The sequence below is a fragment of the Oncorhynchus masou genome, chromosome 6 (genome assembly GCF_036934945.1).
Source record: "Oncorhynchus masou masou isolate Uvic2021 chromosome 6, UVic_Omas_1.1, whole genome shotgun sequence".
In the NCBI taxonomy this organism is placed as follows: domain Eukaryota; kingdom Metazoa; phylum Chordata; class Actinopteri; order Salmoniformes; family Salmonidae; genus Oncorhynchus; species Oncorhynchus masou.
Genome location: NC_088217.1, coordinates 12932069 through 12952777, shown reverse-complemented (window position 1 = coordinate 12952777; position 20709 = coordinate 12932069). Strand labels below are relative to the sequence as shown.

Here is a 20709-nt window from a genome sequence, read left to right as displayed (position 1 = left end):
ACACAAGTGAACAAAGATGATCAGGTTTTATTATAAAACCATGGCAGAATCAATGTGAATACAGATAAACAGACATGTTCCCTTTTGATCAAAATGATTCCAAGTAACCATTTCTGTGATGAGGCACTAGTAATAACTAAAGATTATTATATATTAATGACTTCCAGCACATCCAGGTGTTTTATTCCAAAAGACAAGAATGCCTGACAGTGAACAGAAACTCCCTAGGCAGGTATTAAGGGTAAATCCTATTTAATTAATAGCTGAACTTCCACTTAAAGCTGCAATATGAACTTTGGGTGACCCAACCAAATTCACAGAAATGTTCATTCTAGATCTGTCACTCATTAAAAGTCGAAGCATAGATCAGTTCCTTGTGCGCTATTTCTATACATCCTGGTATTAAGTTCCATTTTTGCATCTTACTTTGAAGCTTGTGCACAAAACCTAAACAATATTTTTTTTTGGTTACCAGGAAGTAACCAGGAAGTGGTTTCTGCATAGTGAATCTTTTAATAAGATTGACTAATTACTAAAAGGAACACAAGAATATTTGTTAACTAAAGGTTTCATTGTCATTATAAAGGTAAGTATAACCACTTCATCCCCGATTGATGTCAATGAGAGACTAAGTGAATTAAGTAAAGTGTCACCCCACCATTGCCTTGTGTAACACAGAATGCTAAATACATACTTAGTGCTAAGAGCTCAAGCCAATGTGAGTGAATATTACATTTTTTTTTTTAAATTTCTCCTAATTAACAAATAGATTGAGTTCAATCTCAGCAGAATCAAAATGTCTGAAGCAGACGCCATACAAAACACTAGCCCTCGTCTCAGATCAACTTCTGCTGTATAGCCAGCCAACTACCATGGTTGACGAAACTGCATAAACAGATCTGGGATCAGGCTAACAAAACACTTGGAACATTATGTCAGTGGTCTTTGGATACAAGCCAGTGCTTTATCATAAACTAGTGCAAATCAAATTATACAGCAGGTCCCAGATCAGCTTCTGCTGTATAGCCAGCCAAATCCCATGGTTGACAAAAGGCATAAACAGATCTGGGACCAGGCTAAAAGCTTTGTTCACAGATCAGTAGGGCTGTCTCTTGATGAAGCGAGAGAACATGGTGAAGGCAGCGATGGGCTTGTCTGTGGGGACCATGTGACCTGAACCCTGTTGATAAACAAGGAGAAAGTTGGTTAGCACTCCCCCAGCAAACTGGGTCATATTCATTAGGGAACGCAAAGGAAAATGCTTAAACGTCTTGGGAAAAAACCTCCCAGTCTGTTTTCATCCATTTGGTGTCTATTGAACACAATCCTGGTTCAAAGCACTCCTGTGTTTTTCCAGGCAAGACTGAACACCAATCTGGACTTTCTCTGAAGCTCCGTGTTAAGATAAATGGTATCTTACCACAGTACCTGCTTCGCCAGAGGAGTATTAAAATATTTTTACTGCAGTGATTGGCTACAATGTACTGTATACCTGACAGCAAAACCGACTTCTGTCTGGTCGGAACCATTATCAAAAACCTCCAACAATCCCCTACTCCTTTGGTCTAAGGGAAGGGAGGAAGCAGTTTGGTGACCAAGACTGTTCTGTGAATCGTTGTCTTGTCTGAGATCTGAAACCTTGCCTAGCCTTCAGCTCAGTAATCTAATACAAAGTCTTTGGGGTTAAAATTGCTCTACCTACTGAAGTTAGTTTGCACAAATCCACAAACAGGCTAGTGGAGAGGGCAGGGGGTTAGAGTTTAGTATGTTAAATGGAATTTGTTCTAAATGATAGTACTTGCAACCAGAAATCCATACAGCCACAGGTAATGATGGAAAACAGGTTCAAATTTTATATTTGGTTGAATTGTTACCTTGACGGTGAGGAAGGCCAAGTTGGAGAACTCCTTGACAAAACCGCCCACCTGCTGACTCTCGCCGGTGTAGTAGAGCCAAGGCCTCCTCTTCACCTGGACCTGGGGAGAAATGGGCCAGAGGTCAAGGGCCATGCCACAGTATAGAACAGGGTGAAGTTGTTGCTGATCTTGCATCAGTTTAGCATTTCCCACTAAATTGATTGAGAGAAAGGAATCAGATCTTAGAGCTGTACTCAAGGGAAACTTCCCATGGTGCACACAGAACCGGACATGACACCAGCAGCCTCATCTCTGTTCAGTTTCCATCCGGTCATGTAGTGTCTCTACTTTGTGCAAAAGGTTAATCTACCTCCTGCTGGAGAGACTCCACGAACCACTCATCCCCAAGGAAGTTGCAGGCCATGTCTACGTCACCGTTGTACACCAGCACTCTGTACTTCTACAAGACAGACGGAAGACATTTATAGCACTACTGCCAAGACCACTAATTACAGTCAGACCTGGGTTCATACACATACAGTACCAGTCAAAAGTTGACACCTACTCATTCTAGGATTTTTGAGATTGTAGAATAGTGACATCAAAACGTTGAAACATAGGGAATCATGTAGTAACCAAAAAGTGTTAAAATCAAATTTATTTTATATTTGAGATTCTTCAAAGTAGCCCTCCTTTGTCTTGACATCTTAACCAGCTTCATGAGGTTGTCACCTGATATGCATTTCAATTAACATAACCCTTGTTAAAAGTGAATAGGGTAGGGTAGCCTAGTGGTTAGAGCGTTGGACTAGTAACCGGAAGTTTGCAAGTTCAAACCCGAGCTGACAAGGTACAAATCTGTCATTCTGCCCTGAACAGGCAGGCACTGTTCCTAGGCCGTCATTGAAAATAAGAATTTGTTCTTAACTGACTTGCCTAGTTAAAGGTAAAAAAAAGTAATATTTCCTTCTTAAAAAAACATTCACAGTATAGGTTGGAAAAAGTATGAACCCAAAAGCTAATTTAGGTAGCTAACCTTAAGTCCAATCAATGAGACGTTGGTTAGAGCTGCCTTGCCCTATTTAAAAAAATAATAATAAAAAACTTCACAAAATTTGAGTTTGCTTTTCACAAGAAGCGTCAGCTGATGTGAACCATGCATCGAACAAAAAAAGATCTCAGAAGACCTAAGAATAGTTGCCTTGCATAAAGCTGGAAAGGGTTACTGAAGTATCTAAAAGCCTTGATGTTCATTAGTTCACAATAAGACATCTATAAATTGGGAAAATTCAGCACTGTTGCTACCCTCACTAGGAGTGGCAATAGTTGATGTCTTCACTACTATTCTACACTGTAGAACAGTGAAAATAATGAGTAGGTGCCCATATTTTTGACTGAATTCATGTACACACACCAAGTGATGGAGCCTGCCTGGAGTGCCAAATATGGTGCAGGGTTCGCACTTTCAGAACCATTATATTGGCGCCATTGTTCCAGGCAAGCTCAAACACAGTATATGGAAGACCACACTAACAAGCTCACCAGAGCTCCCAACAGCTTCAGGTACTGCTTCCTCACATCCATGTACAGCCGGTTGTAGTTCAGATTCACCTCAGCGCTGTAACAGCAGAGAACACAAATAGTCCAGCTTGATCAAGACCTAAACCTACAGTTATTTATATTGATACAGTGATGGGGAAAACAGGTCCAGTCTAAACCACAAAACAGCACTTATCAATTAAACAATTTAACCCAGCGCAAGTTTGTTGCTCTCCGAACCAATCACCTTTTATTGGCCCCAGTGAAAGCCTTTTCTCTCGTGCCGACCCAAAACGACAGGTTCCAACAACATGGGTGAATGACTACACAGGATTGTGCAGCTCTGCCCCACTCAGTATTACAGAAATCAGTATTGTATAAAAATTAACATTTTAAAAACAACTTCTCCTAGGTAATCTAGACTATAAACCCACCCACAACACCCAGTCCTATAAAGGGTTAAAAGACAGTGTCAAGACCTGGATGTAGGACCTGTATCTTGACCATATTATCTACCCTCTGAACGTCAGAGAACCGTGACGTCGTCACTTACCTGCAGACCGACCAGGGTAGAGCAGAGGGGGAGATGTGGAGGGCTGCTTTGACGTAGGGGTTGTTGAGGTACAAGGTAGACGGGGTAGAATTGGTGCAGGGAGGGTCCAGCCTCACAAGCTTGTACAGAGACGCCACACCCTTCAGCTTCTACGAGATCGGAGAGGTACACAACTAAGGCCGGATATAAAGTCTCCTACACCAGGGTCGGGGGTCCATTTGAATTGAAGTCAGAAGGATTTTAATTTAAATTCATATAATGAAAGACTTGATTTGCAGTCAGAATATGTTCCCTGCCCTTGGTCAACACTGCACTAGACATACTATGACGTAATCATGCATCGTACAGACGAGATCCTTATGGACATTTTAGTACACGTAGGTTGAAACCATGCTTGCTCTTTACGTTTTGCTACAGAGATCGCTTTGAGTATATACACCCAGCCTTACTGATGAGAAACGCTAACTGAAGGGACTGGTAAACTCCTCAAAACTAAAAGTTAACATTGCATACAGCGAATACATAATTTAACTAAATCAGCTAGAATGTGAACATCCGAAGACGTGAAAAGGAATCATTGAAACAGGTCCTCAAAGTATTCCTTTAGAGTAAATTACTGTACCTGGTTCCAGAGTTGAGTCCATTCATGGTTAATGAAACTGTTACCCAGATCTCGAATCACCAGGTGCCCATTGTCAGTGCTGTCAGAGAAGAAAGCAAGAGGACATTAACACATCTGGAGAAGACAGACACCTACTAGCTTAACCTATGCAGAGCATAGGTGGTGAGAGGAGTTACTATACGACCTCCTGTATGCAGGGCCCTGTCATGACCCGGGTTCAGAGCTGAAGGACCAGGTTACAGTGGGTCCGCTCAACAGCGCCCTCTCCCACAGAGGGGAAGAGGGGCGAAGCTGCATGTTTTATGACAGTTGTAAATACCTGCAGGGAAACTCACCCCCTCTCAGAAATGGAAGTTAAATCTATTTGTTCCGCGAGAGAGACACTCACGTTGCATTATGGTAACAAAAGGTTGAATGAAACAATATCTGTATTCCAAGCAGTTGGAAGGGTAAGTGTGTACTTAAAACAATATCGAATTCATTACTAATTTGTAACAAAGGACAGGAGAACTCTGAATGTATATATTTCCCAGCGATCAGATTCACATCCAAATGCTGGGGAACTTATGATTAAATATGAGACTGAGAGATGTAATGTTGGCCTTAAAATGAGAGAAATGTTTTTCCATATGAAGTCTTAAGTCAGCAACCACGCAACCACAGACTCCTTTTGTAAACACCCTCTTTCGAATGAGCGGCCGTTCATGTGCAAAGTATTAGCATTTCCATGAGCCTAGTTCAACTGTATATAATTTGTCCATTCTGTCCCCACCCCTTTCAATTGTCTACCAAGTCGTCATAGGGTTTAGTCCACTAGGGAATTTACATTGCATTATGTACTAATCAATGTATAAGCTATTCTGTTTTGTGTGTTTAAGTAATTCTGTGCGATTTATTTATGCTCGGGTTCATGCAGATAAGGATTTAGCGACATTCAGAATGAGATAGTCAAAGGTATCAACTATTTGATGACTAAAAGATTTTAGAGTTTATTCGGAAAAATGGTAACTCAACTTTTCCATGGTGCGCCAAGACTGCTATAATGAGGAAATTGTTACAGGATTTTAATTAAACAGTTACTCGATTTGATAAATCATAACATTAATGATAGCCAAGACACAACTACATATGTGGGGGCCAACTACCTGCCCTCCAGGACACCTACACCACCCGATGTCACAGGAAGGCCAAAAGAAAAAAAGGACAACCACCTGAGACACTGCCTGTTCACCCTGCTATCATCCAGAAGGATAGGTCAGTACAGGTGCATCAATGCTGGGACAGAGAGACTGAAACAGCTTCAAGGACATCACTGTTTAACAGCCATCACTAACATTGAGTGGCTGCTGCCAACATACGGACTCAACTCTCAAGCCACTAATAAATACATCACTAGTCAATGACAATGACAATTTATATAATGTTTACATACATTACTCTACACCAGCTTGCCTATGCCGTTCAGCCAACCATATATGTATATGTACACATCCTTAATCATTCCATTACACTTGTGTGTATAAGGTAGTTGTGAAATTGTAAAATGTTCTGACCATGCAGTATCCGCTAACCATGTGTATGTGACCAATAAAATTTGATTTGAAGAGTTTGGACCTACTGTATGCAGAGCCATATACTTCACTCAGCAAAAAAGAAACCCTCAACATTTATTTTCAGCAAACTTAACATGTGTAAATGTATGAACATGAGTGAGACAAACTGAGACAAACAGACGTGTGACTAACAGAAATTGATTAATATCCCTGAACAGGGGGGGGTCAAAATCAAAAGTCACTATCTGGTGTGACCACCAGCTACATCTCATTGACAACACCAGATTTGCCCGTTCTGGTTGTGAGATGTTAACCCACTCTTCCACCAAGGCACCGGCAAATTCCAGGACATTTCTGTGGGGGGGGTGGCCGTGGACTTCACACTCCGAGCCAACCGGTCCCAGACGTGCTCAATGGGATTGAGATCTTGGCTCGTCGCTGGCCATTTTTTTTTTTTTTTTTTTTTAAACCTTTATTCAACTAGGCAAGTCAGTTAACAAATTCTTATTTTCAATGATGGCCTAGGAACAGTGGGTTAACTGCCTGTTCAGGGGCAGAACGGCAGATATGTACCATGTCAGCTCGGAGGTTTGAACTTGCAACCTTTCGGTTACAAGTCCAACGCTCTAACCACCAGGCTACCCTTCCCGGCCATGGCAGAACACCAACATGCCTGTCTTGCAGGAAATCAGCCATATTGTTCGTTCTGTGCGTGATGGCATTGTCATGCCGAAGGGTCATGTCAGGATAAGCCTGCAGGAAGGGTACCACATGGGAGGAGGATGTCTTCCCTGTAAAACAGATGAGCAGGGACACTGGGCATCTTTGTTTGGTGTTTCAGTCAGTAGAAAGACCTCTTTAGTGTCCTAAGTTTCCATAACTGTGACTTTAATTGCCTACAGTCTTTAAGCTGTTAGTGTCTTAATGACCGTTCCAATTAATCACATTTAGTAATGAGAATTACTCTAACTTCACACTAAAAAGTAACGCTATGTATTGCTTGTGAATTGATAAGAAATACACTGATGATAATAAAATAAAGCCAGCACTTCAAAAAGAGCCCATTTCACACCATAGACTACAGAATCTGTAAGATTCCACCACAAATAACAATGTGGCATTGACTTATCAATCCAAGGGTGTTTCACATGGTCTCAAGAGTTGGGCGTTTGACTAGCATGCATCACATGCACGTGCCTGCTAGAGTTAGCGGACAAGTAATAACCACCATAGTAGAATGGCTGAAGCTGGATAGCTTTAGGAAAGCAAAAATACATTACCTAAAATCATAGGATACACCTCAGGTCTGAGATTCAGGTGAATTACCATAGCATGTGTATTAAGCAGGTTAGGGTGTACATTCCAATTCAATCCAGGAAGTAAACAGATCTAAATTCCAAAAATGAGTATGTTAGCTGCCCGAATTTAATTGACCACAACTTGAAATCCTTCATTTTCATGTAGAAGGAGTTAAGCTGGTTCTTGTGTGAAGACAGTGAAATGTGTCAAGTAACTGGTCTTAAGGTGAATTCACCAATTTGTAAGTCGCTCTGGATAAGAGCGTCTGCCAAATGACTTAAATGTAATGTAATGTAAATGTCTTACCCAACTCTCTGGCCAACTCCTCCAGGACAGGGGGCATACAGGTTGTAGATGTTCAGTCCAGAATTGTAGACAACATCCTGCACCTCATTAAGCTAGGTGATATAAAGATCAAATTAATATAGGTACCAGACAACTTTGGACACCTACTCATTCAAGGGTGTCTATTTTACTATATTATAGATTCATAGTGAAGACAAACTGAACCCTTATGGAATTATTTATTAACCAATAAAGTGTTAACAAATCAAAATAGATTTTAGACTCAAAGTAGCCACCCTTGGCCTTCATGACAGCTTTGCACTCTTGGCCTTCTCACAACCAGCTTCATGAGAAATGCTTCTCCAACAGTCTTGAACGAGATCCCACATACACTGAACACTTGTTTGCTGCTTTTCCTTCACTCTGTGGTCCAACTCATCCCAAACCATCTCAATTGGGTTGAAGGCAGGGGATTGTGGAGGCCAGGTCATCTGATGCAGCACTCCCCTTCTTGGTCAAATAGCTCTTACACAGCCTGGAGGGGTTTTGGTCTTTTACGAAATAGGGCCATATTTATACCACCTCTACCTTGTCACAACACAACTAATATTCTTAAACACTTTGCAGAAAGAACTTCCACAAGTGAGCTTTTAACAATGCACACCTGTTACTGAAATGCATTCCAGGTGACTACCTCATGAAGCTGGTTGAGAGAATGCAAAACAGTGAAGTGTGGCTACTTTAAACAAATCAAAATATATTTTGATTTATTTATAAACACTTGGTTACTACATGATTCAATAGGTGTAATTTCATAGGGAATGAGTAAGTCTCCAAACTTTAGATTGGTACTGTGTATAGAAATAGTAAAACAAGTAAATTGGTGCTGACAATTAACAGAAATTTAGACAAACTAGTCATAGCAAATACTGAATATACCTCTAGACTTACAATAATGTTTAGTGCCTTGTTTCCATTGAGAATCAATGTGACCGAAGAATGTTGTCAATAAATCCAAGAGCTATTAAATGGAGAATCAATCATCGTAAATGGACTCACATTGCTGGAGCAGTTAGGGTTCTGATTGTTGTAGAAGTCACATTTTCCACCGTCACAGCAATAGGCCTGCAAGTCACTCCACAAACTGCCAGGAACACAGAACCAAATAACCAGTGGTCATTCTGTGCATGTAGGCTTCACTTAAAAAACAGAGCCTGACTAAGAGCTAGTCTCTTGGTACCATCATACCCAGCATGCTTAGCTTTGACAAAAACATAAGTTGGCAAGGAGACAAAACAGATCTGAGACCAGGATATGACATAAGGAAAAAGCAATAACAGTACCTTGTCCCAAGGAGTCCATGGTAATAAGCAAAGTAGACGAGAGAGTTGTCGTTCATCTCATAACTTGACATCCCATTGCCAACTGCAATACCCTGGGAGAAAAAACAAACAAATTGTTCATCTGATTATTTGTATTAGGGAATCGCCATTAGTTCCTTCCAAGGACGCAGCTACTGTACCTGGGGTCCAAACACATTAAGGAACTCAGTGGTATAATATGTGATCTACAATACAAAATGTATATTAACCCCATACACCAATATTACCATTTACATGTAGGTAGAGTGTGCAGACAAGTGTCTCTTTACAGTACCTGCTGTTCCATAAAGCTCATTATTATTTTTTTAATCTGATTCTAGCACTTGCAGTTACCTGATGTGGAATAGAGTTCCATGTAGTACTATACACCTCCCTTAGTCTGTTCTGGACTTGGGGACTAAGAGGCCTCTGGTGGCATTGCTTGTGGGGTAGCCATTGGTGACTGAGCTGTGTGCAAGCAATTTAAACAGACAGCACTAAACATTCAAATTGTCATCACCTCTTGCAAAAACAAGTAGGGATCAAGTCAAACTATTCCACTTTGAACCATGATAGATTGACATATATGTTAGCACCCTGTGTATGTTTAAGGGCCAGCCATGCTGCCCTGTTCTGAGACAATAGTACATCCGAGGTCCGTGGCACCTGACCACACGACTGAACAGTAGTCAAGGTGCGACAACTAGGGCCTGCCTTGTTGATAGCTTTGGTATGGCAGAGCAGCATTTTATTAAGGATAGACTATCCAGCTAAGCTACTACTGTATCAATATGTTGACCATGACAGTTAAGAATCCAGCGTTATACGAAGCAGTTTAGTCATCTCAACTTGCTCAATTTCCACATTTATTGCATGATTAAGTTAATGTTTGGGTTTTAGCGAATGATTTGTCTAATACAATGCTTTTAGTTTTAAATATTTAGGACCAACTTCCTCCTTGCCACCCATTCTGAAACTGCTGCTCTTTGTTAAGAGTTGCAGTCATTTCAGTCACTAACGTGTAGTGTTGAGTCATCCGCATTCATAGACACTGGATTTACTCAAAGCCAGTTAATTTTATTTCACCAGGTAGGCCAGTTGAGAACAAGTTCTAAATAAAACAAAGCAGGCAACAAAAGATTTCACTGCATCACAATTCCAGCAGGTCAGAAGTTTACATACACTAAGTTGACTGTGCCTTTAAAACAGCTTGGAAAATTTCAGAGGAGGATGTCACTGCTTTAGAATATTCTGATAGGCTAATTGACATGAGTCAATTGGAGGTGTACCTGTGGATGCATTTCAGAGGCCTACCTTCAAACTCAGTGCCTCTGCCATTTCCAAATGCATGAAGGTACCAGATTCATCTGTACAAACAATAGTACGCAAGTATAAACACCATGGGCCCACGCAGCCATCATACTGCTGAGAAAGCAGACACGTTCTGTCTCCTAGAGATGAACGTACTTTAGTGCGAAAAGTGCAAAACAATCCCAGAACAGCAAAGGACCTTGTGAAGACGCTGGAGGAAACAGGTACAAAAGTATCTACATCCACAGTAAAACAAGTCCTATATCGACAACCTGAAAGGCTGCTCAGCAAGGAAGAAGTCACTGCTACAAAACCGCCGTTAAAAAAATCCAGACTACGGTTTTTCAACTGCACATGGGGACAAAGATCGTACTTTTTGGAGAAATGTCCTTAGGTCTGATTAAACAAAATAGAACTGTTTGGCCTTAATGACCATCATTATGTTTGGAGCAAAAAAAAGACAGAGGTTAGCAAGCCAAAGAACACCATCCCTAACCGTGAAGCATGGGGGTGGCAGCATGTTGTGGGGGTGTTTTACTGCAGGGGGGGGACTGGTGCACTTCATAAAATAGATGGCATCATGAGGGCGGAAAAAGATGTGGATATATTGCAGCAACATCTCAAGACATCAGTCAGGAAGTTAAAGCTTGGTCGCAAATGGGTATTCCAAACAGACAATGACCCGAAGCATACTTCCAAAGTTGTGGCAAAATGGCTTAAGGACAACAAAGTCAAGGCATTGGAGTGGCCATCACAAAGCCCTGACCTCAATCCTATAGAAGATTTGTGGGCAAAACTGAAAAAGCGTGTGCGAGCAAGGAGGCCTACAAACCTGACTCAGTTACACCAGCTCTGTCAGGAGGAATGCAACAAAACTAACTCAAATTATTGTGGGAAGCTTGTGGAAGGCTACCCAAAACATTTGACCCAAGTTGAACAACTTAAAAGGCAATGCTACTAAATACTAATGGAGTGCATGTCAACTTCTGAACCACTGGGAATGATAAAGAAATAAAAGCTATAAATCATAATTTCCCTTCAAATCAAGCAGTGATCCTTACTGACCTAAAAAGAGAATTTAATAGGATTAAATGTCAAGAATTATGAAAAAAACGAGTTTAAATGTAGTTGACTAAGGTATGTAAACTTCAACTACATGCAAGTAGAAATACTGGTGTTCAAGAAAGAAAAAACAAATATGGGGATAAGGTAGGTAGTTGGATGGGCTATTTACAGATGGGCTGTGTACAGCTGCAGTGATCGGTAAGCTGCTCTGACAGCTGATGCGTAAAGTTCGTGAGGGAAATATAAAAGTCTCCAGCTTCAGTGATATTGAAATTAGTTCCAGTCATTGGCAGCAGAGAACTGGAAGGAAAGGCGGCCAAAGGTTACGTTGGCTTCGGGGATGACCAGTGAAATATACCTGCTGGAGTGTGTTGCTATGGTGACCAGTGAGCTGAGATAAGGCGGGGCTTTACCAATTAATATGTAGTGAGAAACAGTCAACAAGAGCATATTGGTCAAAGTGGAGGGAGGCTATTCTGTAAATGTCATCGCCGAAGTCAAGGCCCGATAGGATGGTCAGTTTTACAGCATGAGTGAGGTATGCTTGTTGCGAAATAGGAAGCCGATTCTAGATTTAATTTTGGATTGGAGATGTTTAATGTTAGTCTACAGTAACCAGACACCTAGGTATTTGAAGTTGTCCACATATTCTAAGTCAGAACCGTCCAGAGTAGTGATGCTAGTCGGAAGAGCATGCATTTAGTTTTACTAGCATTTAAAAGCAGTTGGAAGCCACATGTTGTATGGCATTGAATTACCCACATCACTATATTTCCTGCCTAGCAATAAAGATGTAATGTTGAGGGAAGGAGACTTCTCCTAAAGTAGGGTGAGTGTGTACACAGGCTGGTGGGAAAATCTGTCAGTTAAGCCATTTGAACTGTTGGGTGGATAAACTTGGTTTGAGCTTTCAATAGCTGTGTCACATTCTAAATAACCTGAAAAACAATGCAACTTTAACTTTTGTAAGCTAGCAAATATATCTAAACTTGAAATAAAGATCAGTTGACTAACCACTAGCACATGGGCTTGTTGAGGAGAGTTTTTCCATGCCCATGACAATAAGTTAATGAAAGTGCATTATGCATGCTTCTAGTTATATTTGTAACATAAAGGGCATTTTCATAGACAGACTTGAAAGCCAGATCAGTGATTAATGCAAGAAAGTCAGTTAAATTAGCAGGTCTTATATTTAGCCTTGAATTCATTCGATTGCTGACTATTTGAAATGCAGTGTAGACATGAATTTTAGGCCATGTCATTAACTTTTGTATTCGGGGGCAGCATTTTCATGTCCGGGTAAAAAGTGTGCCCAGTGTAATCTGCCTACTACTCAGGCCCAAAAGCTAGAATATGCATATAATTAGTAGATTTGGATAGAAAACACTGAAGTTTGTTTGAATGATGTCTGAGTATAACAGAACTCATATGGCAGGGGAAACCTGAGAAAAATCCAACCAGGAAGTGGGAAATCTGAGGTTTGTAGTTAAGTGATTGCCTATCCAATATACAGTGTAAATGGGGTCAAATTGCACTTCCCAATGCTTCCCACTTGATGTCAGTCTTTAGAAATGTTGTTTCAGGCTTCTACTGTGAAAGGGGAGCGAATAAGAGCCGTTTGAACCAGTGATCTGGTTGAAAGCCTGGAGTTTAGTCACACGTGTGGTTGTGAGTTCCCCTTCATTCCTGAAGACAAGGGAATTGTCCAGTTGGAATATTGAAGATTAAAAACATCCTAAAGATGTCCCAAAACATCCTAATGTGTCTAACAAGGAGACCTGGGAGTGCCATCAGATGAAGAGCAAAGGTAAGTGATTAATTTTAACACTATTTCTGACCTCTCCTTGGTTGGAAAATGACTGTACGGTTCTGTGGCTAGGCGCTGACTTAAAAAAAAAAAAATCGCATGGTGTGCTTTTGCCGTAAAGCCTTTTTGAAATCAGACACTGTGGCTGGATTAACAAGAAGTTTAGCCTTGAAATGGTGTACAATACTTGTATGTTTGAGGAATTTTAATTATGAGATGTTTGAATTGGCCACCCTGCACTTGCACTGGATGTTGGTCAGGTGGGACGCTACCGTCCCACTGGTGCCAGACAGGTTAAAGTTCTAATTTTTTAACTTTATTTTTTTAAATAGCGGTGTAGACATCTGCCCTGGGGCATTCCTGATTCTACCTGGATTATGTTTAGAGGCTACCATTAAGGTAACAATCCAAAATACAGCAGGGGTGTAAAGCATAAGAAGTTTGCCATCAGACCAATAATGTCAAAAGCTGCACTGAAGTCTACACCCACAATTTATCATTCCTGTAAGTCCTGTGCTTGTTTAATGTCATTCCCTATAAGCATGCTCAAGTCTTGTCAATTGGTTTGCTGTTAATTTGCATTGTATCTAGTCAGACAATTATTTCCAGAAGTTTGGTAACAGGCTGATTGGTCAGCCATTTTAACTGGTAAAAAGGGGCTTTACCATTCTTGGGTAGCAGCAAAATTTGTTACCCCTCCAAGCTTGAGGACACACTTTCTAGTAAGATTAAAATTTAAGTTAGGCATGGCAATATCATCCCATTATGCTCAGTAATTTCAGCCAAGTTGTCAGACCACGGTGGCTTGTCATTGACAGAACATTCATCTCTTCCACACTTGCCTTTCATAATTGTCAGAGTACTCAGACCTTCGCTTGTTACTTTATACCCTTAAACTGAAATGTTAAATTGTTATTCCCCCTCAAAGCGACACAAGTACATTTGCAAAGTATTAAAAATAAACTGAAGTATCACATTTCCTTAAGCATTCAGACCCTTTACTCAGTACTTTGTTGAAGCACGATTGGCAGCAATTACAACCGAGTCTTGGGTATGACAAGCTTGGCACACCTGTATTTGGGTGTCTCCCATTCTCTGCAGATCCTCAAGCTCTGTCAGGTTGGATGGGGAGCTTTGCTACACAGCCATTTTCAGGTCTCTCCAGACATGTTTGATGGGGTTCAAGTCCAGGCTCTAGCTGATCCACTCAAGGACATTCAGAGACTTGTCCTGAAGCCACTCCTGTGTTTTCTTGGCTGTGTGCTTAAGGTCGTTGTCCTGTTGGAAGGTGAACCATCACCCCTGTCTGAGGTCACAACTGCTTTGGAGCAGGTTCTTGTCATGGATCAATTTGTCAGAAGAGAATCTTATTTCTCATGGTTTGAGAGTCCTTTAGGTGCATTTTGGCAAACTCCAAGCCGGCTGTCATGTGCCTTTTACTGAGGAGTGGCTTCCGTCTGGCCACTACCATAAAGTCCTAAATTGGTGGAGTGCTGCAGAGGTGGTTGTCCTTCTGGAAGGTTCTCCCATCTCCACAGAGGTACTCTGGAGCTCTGTCAGAGTGACCATCGGGTTATTTGTCACCTACCTGACAAAGACCCCTACTCCGATTACTCATTTTGGCTGGGCAGCCAGCTCGAGAAGAGTCTTGGTGGTTCCAAACAAAAATTGGGTTCACTGTGTTCTTGGGGACCGTCAATACTGCAGAAGTGTTTTTCTGGTACCCTTCCCCAGGTCTGTAATGTGACACAATCCTGTCTCGGAGCTCTATAGACAGTTACAACCTCAGCATCATTTTTGCTCTGACATGCACTGTCAACTGTGGGACCTTATATAGACAGATGTGTGCCTTTCCAAATCATGTCCAATCAATTGACTTTACTACAGGTAGACTCCAATCAAGTTGTACACACATCTGAAGGATGAGAAATGGAAACAGGACACACCTGAGCTCAATTTTAGTCTAATAGCTAAGAATCTGAATTTATTATTTAAAAAAAAAATACATCTACTAACATTTCTAAAACCTGTTTTTGTTTTACAGGGTATTGTGTGTAGATTAAAATAATTCAATCAATTTTAGAACAAGGCTATAATGTAGCAAAATGTGGGAAAAGTAAGAGTGTCTGAATGTAATACTAGATGTAGTGTTGGTCTTTGTCGCTGGCATGTCATGCCGAAATTTGCTAATCTCGCTGATGAAAACCGTGGGTTGTGATTAATGAGCCAAAGTTTTATTCAAGGTGCTCCAATACTATCTACTATGATTTCTTAGTTTAGTATTATTACTTTTTTCCCAGTTTAGTCACCTGATCTATTTGCCAATCAGTTGTGCAGCCACTTCATTGCCACACTTGTCGCCTCAACCATGCAATTTTCAAATTCATCAATCCACAGGGATTGAACATTTTAGTAATTTTCTAACACTGATGCATGCTTATTAGTAACTGGAATAAGCAATTTCATAAGTGCACATCTGGTTGCTCCTCATTACACACCAGCAAATATTCTTTACAACACAAGAGTCCATAGAAAACATATTATATTGTCTTCTACACTATTAGGCCCAGCCTTTAGTTTTCCTAGATATGGCTATTATATTGTGATCACTACATCCTATGGACATGGATACTGCTTTAAAGCTAAAGATTTGATCAACACAAGATTTCATTCCTGTGCTGTTTGTAACAACCCTGATAGGTTGACAACCTGAACCAGGATGGAGGCACTGGTTACAGTTTGAAGCTTTTTCTGGAGTGGGCAGCTTGATGACAGCCAGTCTATATTGAAAACACCCGAAAATAAACCTCTGGATAATGTTTGAAATGCCTGATAATGAGATCAAGACTGTTAGCACTTGGTTGTCTATAGCAACTTCCCACCATAATGAGCTATAGGGAAGGCAGATGACCCTGTTGCCATTAAACTATAACAGTATTTAAAATTATCGTCTAAGCTTTACATGAATGTGGTTATGAATAGCCAGCATGATTAGGAGACCTGAAAATAAAGCTATGAAATAGCCTACATTAGCCTGGAGGAAAAACATTTAACATCCTTTCTTACTTGAGGATTTAGGTGAAAATGTACCACAACCGACAATGACAAACAATTTTAAATGCAGTGGTGCGCATTAGGCTAAACCAAGCAGAAAGCATTTCGTCAAAGACCAGTGTTGAGGAAAACCCCTACAATGCAACAACTGTCAATGGGGGAGCGTGGTAGCCAGTAGACATTGCCAAACATACAACTTGATCGCTCCCTTCTACCCATGGTAACTCAACCTCCTAGATCAGGAGGGGCTGGATTGATAGGCCTTAGTGAAGCCAGCTCAACCTTGCACTCAAATAGGCCAACCACTATGGATTTTACTCGAGAGAGTGACTGAAGGGATTAAGTCCTACAGATGCATCCCAGTTCCTATTGAGTGCTCTGCTCTACTTTTGCCCATGGGATAGGGTGGCATTTGGGATTGCAGGCCATCTTCCTCACCTGCAGGTTCATGCTGGCGTCCTCCATCACTCTCTCTGCCAGGGTGGGGATGTAGATGCCGCCGTAGCTCTCGCCCGTCAGGAAGAACTCATTCTTGATGTACTCTGGGAAGGCTTTGAAGAACTCTTTCAAGGCCAAGAAGTTATTCATGGACACCTAGAGAAAATATACAACTCCATAAGCTTATGTACAGTCACAGCAGTGACTCCATTAATAGCAAATGGCTATCGGATATTCATAATGCACATGTAAATATTTCTCTTTATGTGTCAGTCTTGATGGGTGGTCCTGTGAGGCTCAGTTGGAAAAGGGTTGTGGGCTAAATTGCAGTTAGGGTCACCAATACAATAGTGTGGCCATACATTTCTTTTGTCAGTCACATTGGATAAAAGCATCTGATAGATTGCGTTACTTAAAAATCAGTGGCTACGAGTAATCCCAATGATTTCACAAGTCAATTAGGTCCTGGGTTCCTCAACATGTCCCCTAACTGGTAACCTTAAACAGTGGTTCTTCAGGTATCGTGCATATTGATAACTCACCTCAGTGTCATTGGTGGTGTAGTTGCTATCGTCTGAGTATGAATATCCAACACCTGCTGGGGACTCCAGGTACAGCATGTTGGCAATCTAAAAACACCACATCTGCTATAATGTGTATAAATGGAGCACTGCCACCCACTGGAATGGTTAATAAGACAACTACTCAGTCAAGGGTTTTTATTTTTACTATTTCTACATTGTAGAAAATACAGCAACTATGAAATAACACTTTTTTGGGGGGGTGGCTACTAGGTTAAAGAAATTAGACGTTTTAGTTGGACTGTAGAGTGAAGTAAAAGCAGCCAACAAGTGCTCAGAATTTGTGAGAACTCCTTCAAGGCTGTTGGAAAAGCATTCCATGTGAAGCTGGTTGACCAAGTGTACAAAGCTGTCAAGGGAGGCTACTTTCAAGAAGAAAAAAAATATTTTTAGATTTGTTGAACACTTGAGTTACGTCAGTTGTCTTTATTATTCTACGACATAAGAAATAGTATAAAGGAAAACCCTTTAATGAGTAGATGTCCAAACTTCTGACTGGTACCAAGATAACGTTCTAGTCTGAATGCCAGTCTGTGCCATCGTGACAATTACAGCAATGGAGTTGGCAAGAGCACAAACAGACCTTGGACCAGGTTAGGAAAGATATACTAGAGGAACGAGACAAACCATGTTCCAGGAATAGGGGTTGTACTCCAATGACATGCCATCGTTCTGAATCTGAAATGAGAGCATAAGACTGCGTTCAAAGACTACAGAATCACTGGCATGGCAACAATACAACTTAAACGGAATACAATGTTAAATTCAGTTGTAAGATTGCCCTCTGATCATTTACACTAACAGGAGAATTGAACGAACAGCATCTAATCTCTCATGGACAGATTATATGCATGTACCGAAGAATCTGTCACGACAGGATTGAATGCATAGGATAACAAGCAGCAGTTCCAGTGTTTGGGTTGTCACTGATTATTTGGACAGATGTGGCAAAGGCAGTGCTTAAACTGCAACTGCAGTGCACATGTGGTGAAATTAGCAGAAGGGTTGTTGGTGCTTTGATTGAGGGTTTCCTATTGAGAAAGAAGACTTCTCACAAGTCTCAATTTTGACCATGTATGGACCCAGAACTAAATCACAGCTGACCAAATATCCCAGAAGTGTAAACTGAGATTGTGTTATTTAACAAGGAAAGTTAGTTAAGAACAAATTCTTATTGACAATGACAGCCTACCAAAAGGCCTCCTGCGGGGACAGAGCTGGGACTAATTCTAAAATGTAGAACAAAGACACATCACAACAAGAGCCCTAAAAACAACAAAGTATGGCAGCAACAAAGCATGGTAAACATCGGGCAGAGACAAAAGCAAAGGGCAATAAGAGAGAACAATACATCACTGGTAATCTAAAGTGTAAGAGGCAACTAGATCGTTTGTTGGAGTTTCTCCTTACCAAGAAAGGCCCATGTTCTGTGAGCAAACCGTCAAGGGAGCTGCAACCAGGGCCACCATTCAGCCACAGAACCACTGGGCTGGCAGCTGGATCCTTCTGAGACTCCACAAACCTGCATGACAGGGAAGCAGTGTAGGACACGGTACCCACATGAAGTCTGTAGACATTAACTTGCGGAATTTATCAAATATAAAACTACTCAAGCGATAAGCTGGATGGGTGTCAAATTAAACTGTGTATTGGTGTGAATGTTTCGTCATACAAACCAAGACACTTCCTCATTACTAAAGTCATGTGCCCTACACATAAAATGCTCCCTTTAGGTTTGAAATACATATGTAGCTAGTTAGTAGGACACTTCTAAGCCATTATAAAAATGGCTCAAAAGATAAGGCTACCCACTCACCAGTAGTGAAGGTGTTTGTTGCCGGCCACATTGAAGTATCCCGAATACTGTTTGAAATTAGGCTGCTTTTGAAGCCCAGGGAGAAACTTTATTTCATCCACGTCAGGTGCGCCGAGAGTCCCCAAGGCTCCGAACAGCAGGGACAACACCAAATGATACATCTGGGAGTAAAATGACCTGACATTATAACCACTTAACTAGTAACAAGTTATGACATGTCTAGACTTGAAAGACAATCTAACGTTAGCTAGTTAAAGTCCGAGAAGATGTCAACAGTGATTGCAACAGGCTAGCCAAGGTTTAAGTAAACAAGCGTAAACGGGTATTTGAGTACGCTGCATTATTAATGCGCTGGCTGAACCAACACTGGCACTTACCTTTTTCGTCCGAATTAGGCCGTAGGTACCTACAAAACAGCTACAATACTTATGCACTCAAAGATCACGGAAGGAGTCGTCATGTGTTCCCTTTTGCGGCTGGAGCTCGTGATGAGCTGGTCATATGACAACGCATTAGCGCGCTTCAAATTGCGCAGACGTTTGGCCTCACATGGTTGTCACTAGTTACCACAGCCACAAAGTCAACATTGGCTGGAGTGTAAAATTCATGAAAAAAAGTTAGGGTTCGGCATAAGGTTAGTAGCGTGGTGTTGTGGGTGAAATTACAAGATTACATTATAATACTGTTATTGCATCAAATGGTTGTTTTATGCAACATAATAAGGTTCTTATAACTCTATTGTGTCTGTGGGATCTGAGAGGAGCTTTTGGAGCTGACAATTGATTTATGCCATAGAATGAGTTGATGTTTCTGTGCTGTGAGGTACCAGTGATGAGATGGGAACCTTGTTTTAGGGGATAAACTCTGGTTTCCTTACAATAAGAACAGTCTTCATGGTAAATGCTATCTGGCTGGGGATACTCCTTTCCCATATATAAAGTATCACCTTGTGACCCATTCCATACATCTGTTGTTTGTCATGAACATTCAGGAAGATGCACTTTGCATCAATTTGGAGTTTGCTCATCAGTACAGCTTCCACGGAATGATTATGATGATATATCTAGAATCAGATGATGTCAGAGAACGAGGTACAGCCTTTTTCTCTGTTCTGTTCCGTTTAAAAAAAGTGATTTTACATTGATTTCAATGCGGGAATATTATCCACTGGCAACTAAGGGACCATGTACAATCATGGGGCTGCAGGTGGCCTAGTGGTTAGAGCGTTGAACTAGAAACCGGAAGAATGCAAAATCGAATCTCCTGAGCTGACAAGGTAAAAAGAAATCTGTTGTTCTACCCCTGAACAAGGCAGTTAACCCACAGTTCCTAGGCCGTCATTGAAAATAAGCATTTGTTCTTAACTGACTTGCCTTGTTAAATAAAGGTAAAAAATCACACAAAAAAACATTTTTTTACAGCAGAAAAAAAATGATTTTTTCCCCCCAAATTTAATGATCTACAGATCTTAAACTTACTTTATGTTTTTTTACCACAACAATGACATTCTAAAATTGTAACTTGTTTATTTTTAATGTATTTTATGAAATAATACGAGCTCAACAAACA

General features: G+C 40.9%; 1 protein-coding gene across 1 annotated transcript; it reads right to left on the bottom strand.

Moving 5' to 3' along the window:
• Positions 1-11: 11 nt before the first annotated feature.
• ctsa (cathepsin A) lies at positions 12-19656 on the bottom strand. The gene is made up of 15 exons (XM_064967570.1): positions 19518-19656; positions 19141-19301; positions 18735-18846; positions 17952-18002; positions 17286-17372; positions 16744-16899; positions 9051-9142; positions 8767-8851; positions 7729-7820; positions 4571-4649; positions 3949-4097; positions 3399-3474; positions 2227-2316; positions 1875-1976; positions 12-1180 (listed from the first exon to the last, which is right to left on the bottom strand). Exons 2-15 carry the CDS (start codon positions 19299-19301, stop codon positions 1097-1099), a joined length of 1416 nt encoding a protein of 471 aa, XP_064823642.1. The 5' UTR covers positions 19518-19656; the 3' UTR covers positions 12-1096.
• Positions 19657-20709: the final 1053 nt, after the last annotated feature.

Excerpts from the sequence above, each read along its gene's own strand:
- ctsa (XM_064967570.1), bottom strand. The coding sequence starts at position 19,301 with ATGTATCATTTGGTGTTGTCCCTGCTGTTCGGAGCCTTGGGGACTCTC. Across the intron at positions 7,821-8,766 it reads ACCCTAACTGCTCCAGCAAT|CTTAATGAGGTGCAGGATGT; the intron begins GTGAGTCCATTT and ends TATATCACCTAG. Across the intron at positions 2,317-3,398 it reads TGAAGCTGTTGGGAGCTCTG|AAGTACAGAGTGCTGGTGTA; the intron begins GTGAGCTTGTTA and ends TCTGTCTTGTAG.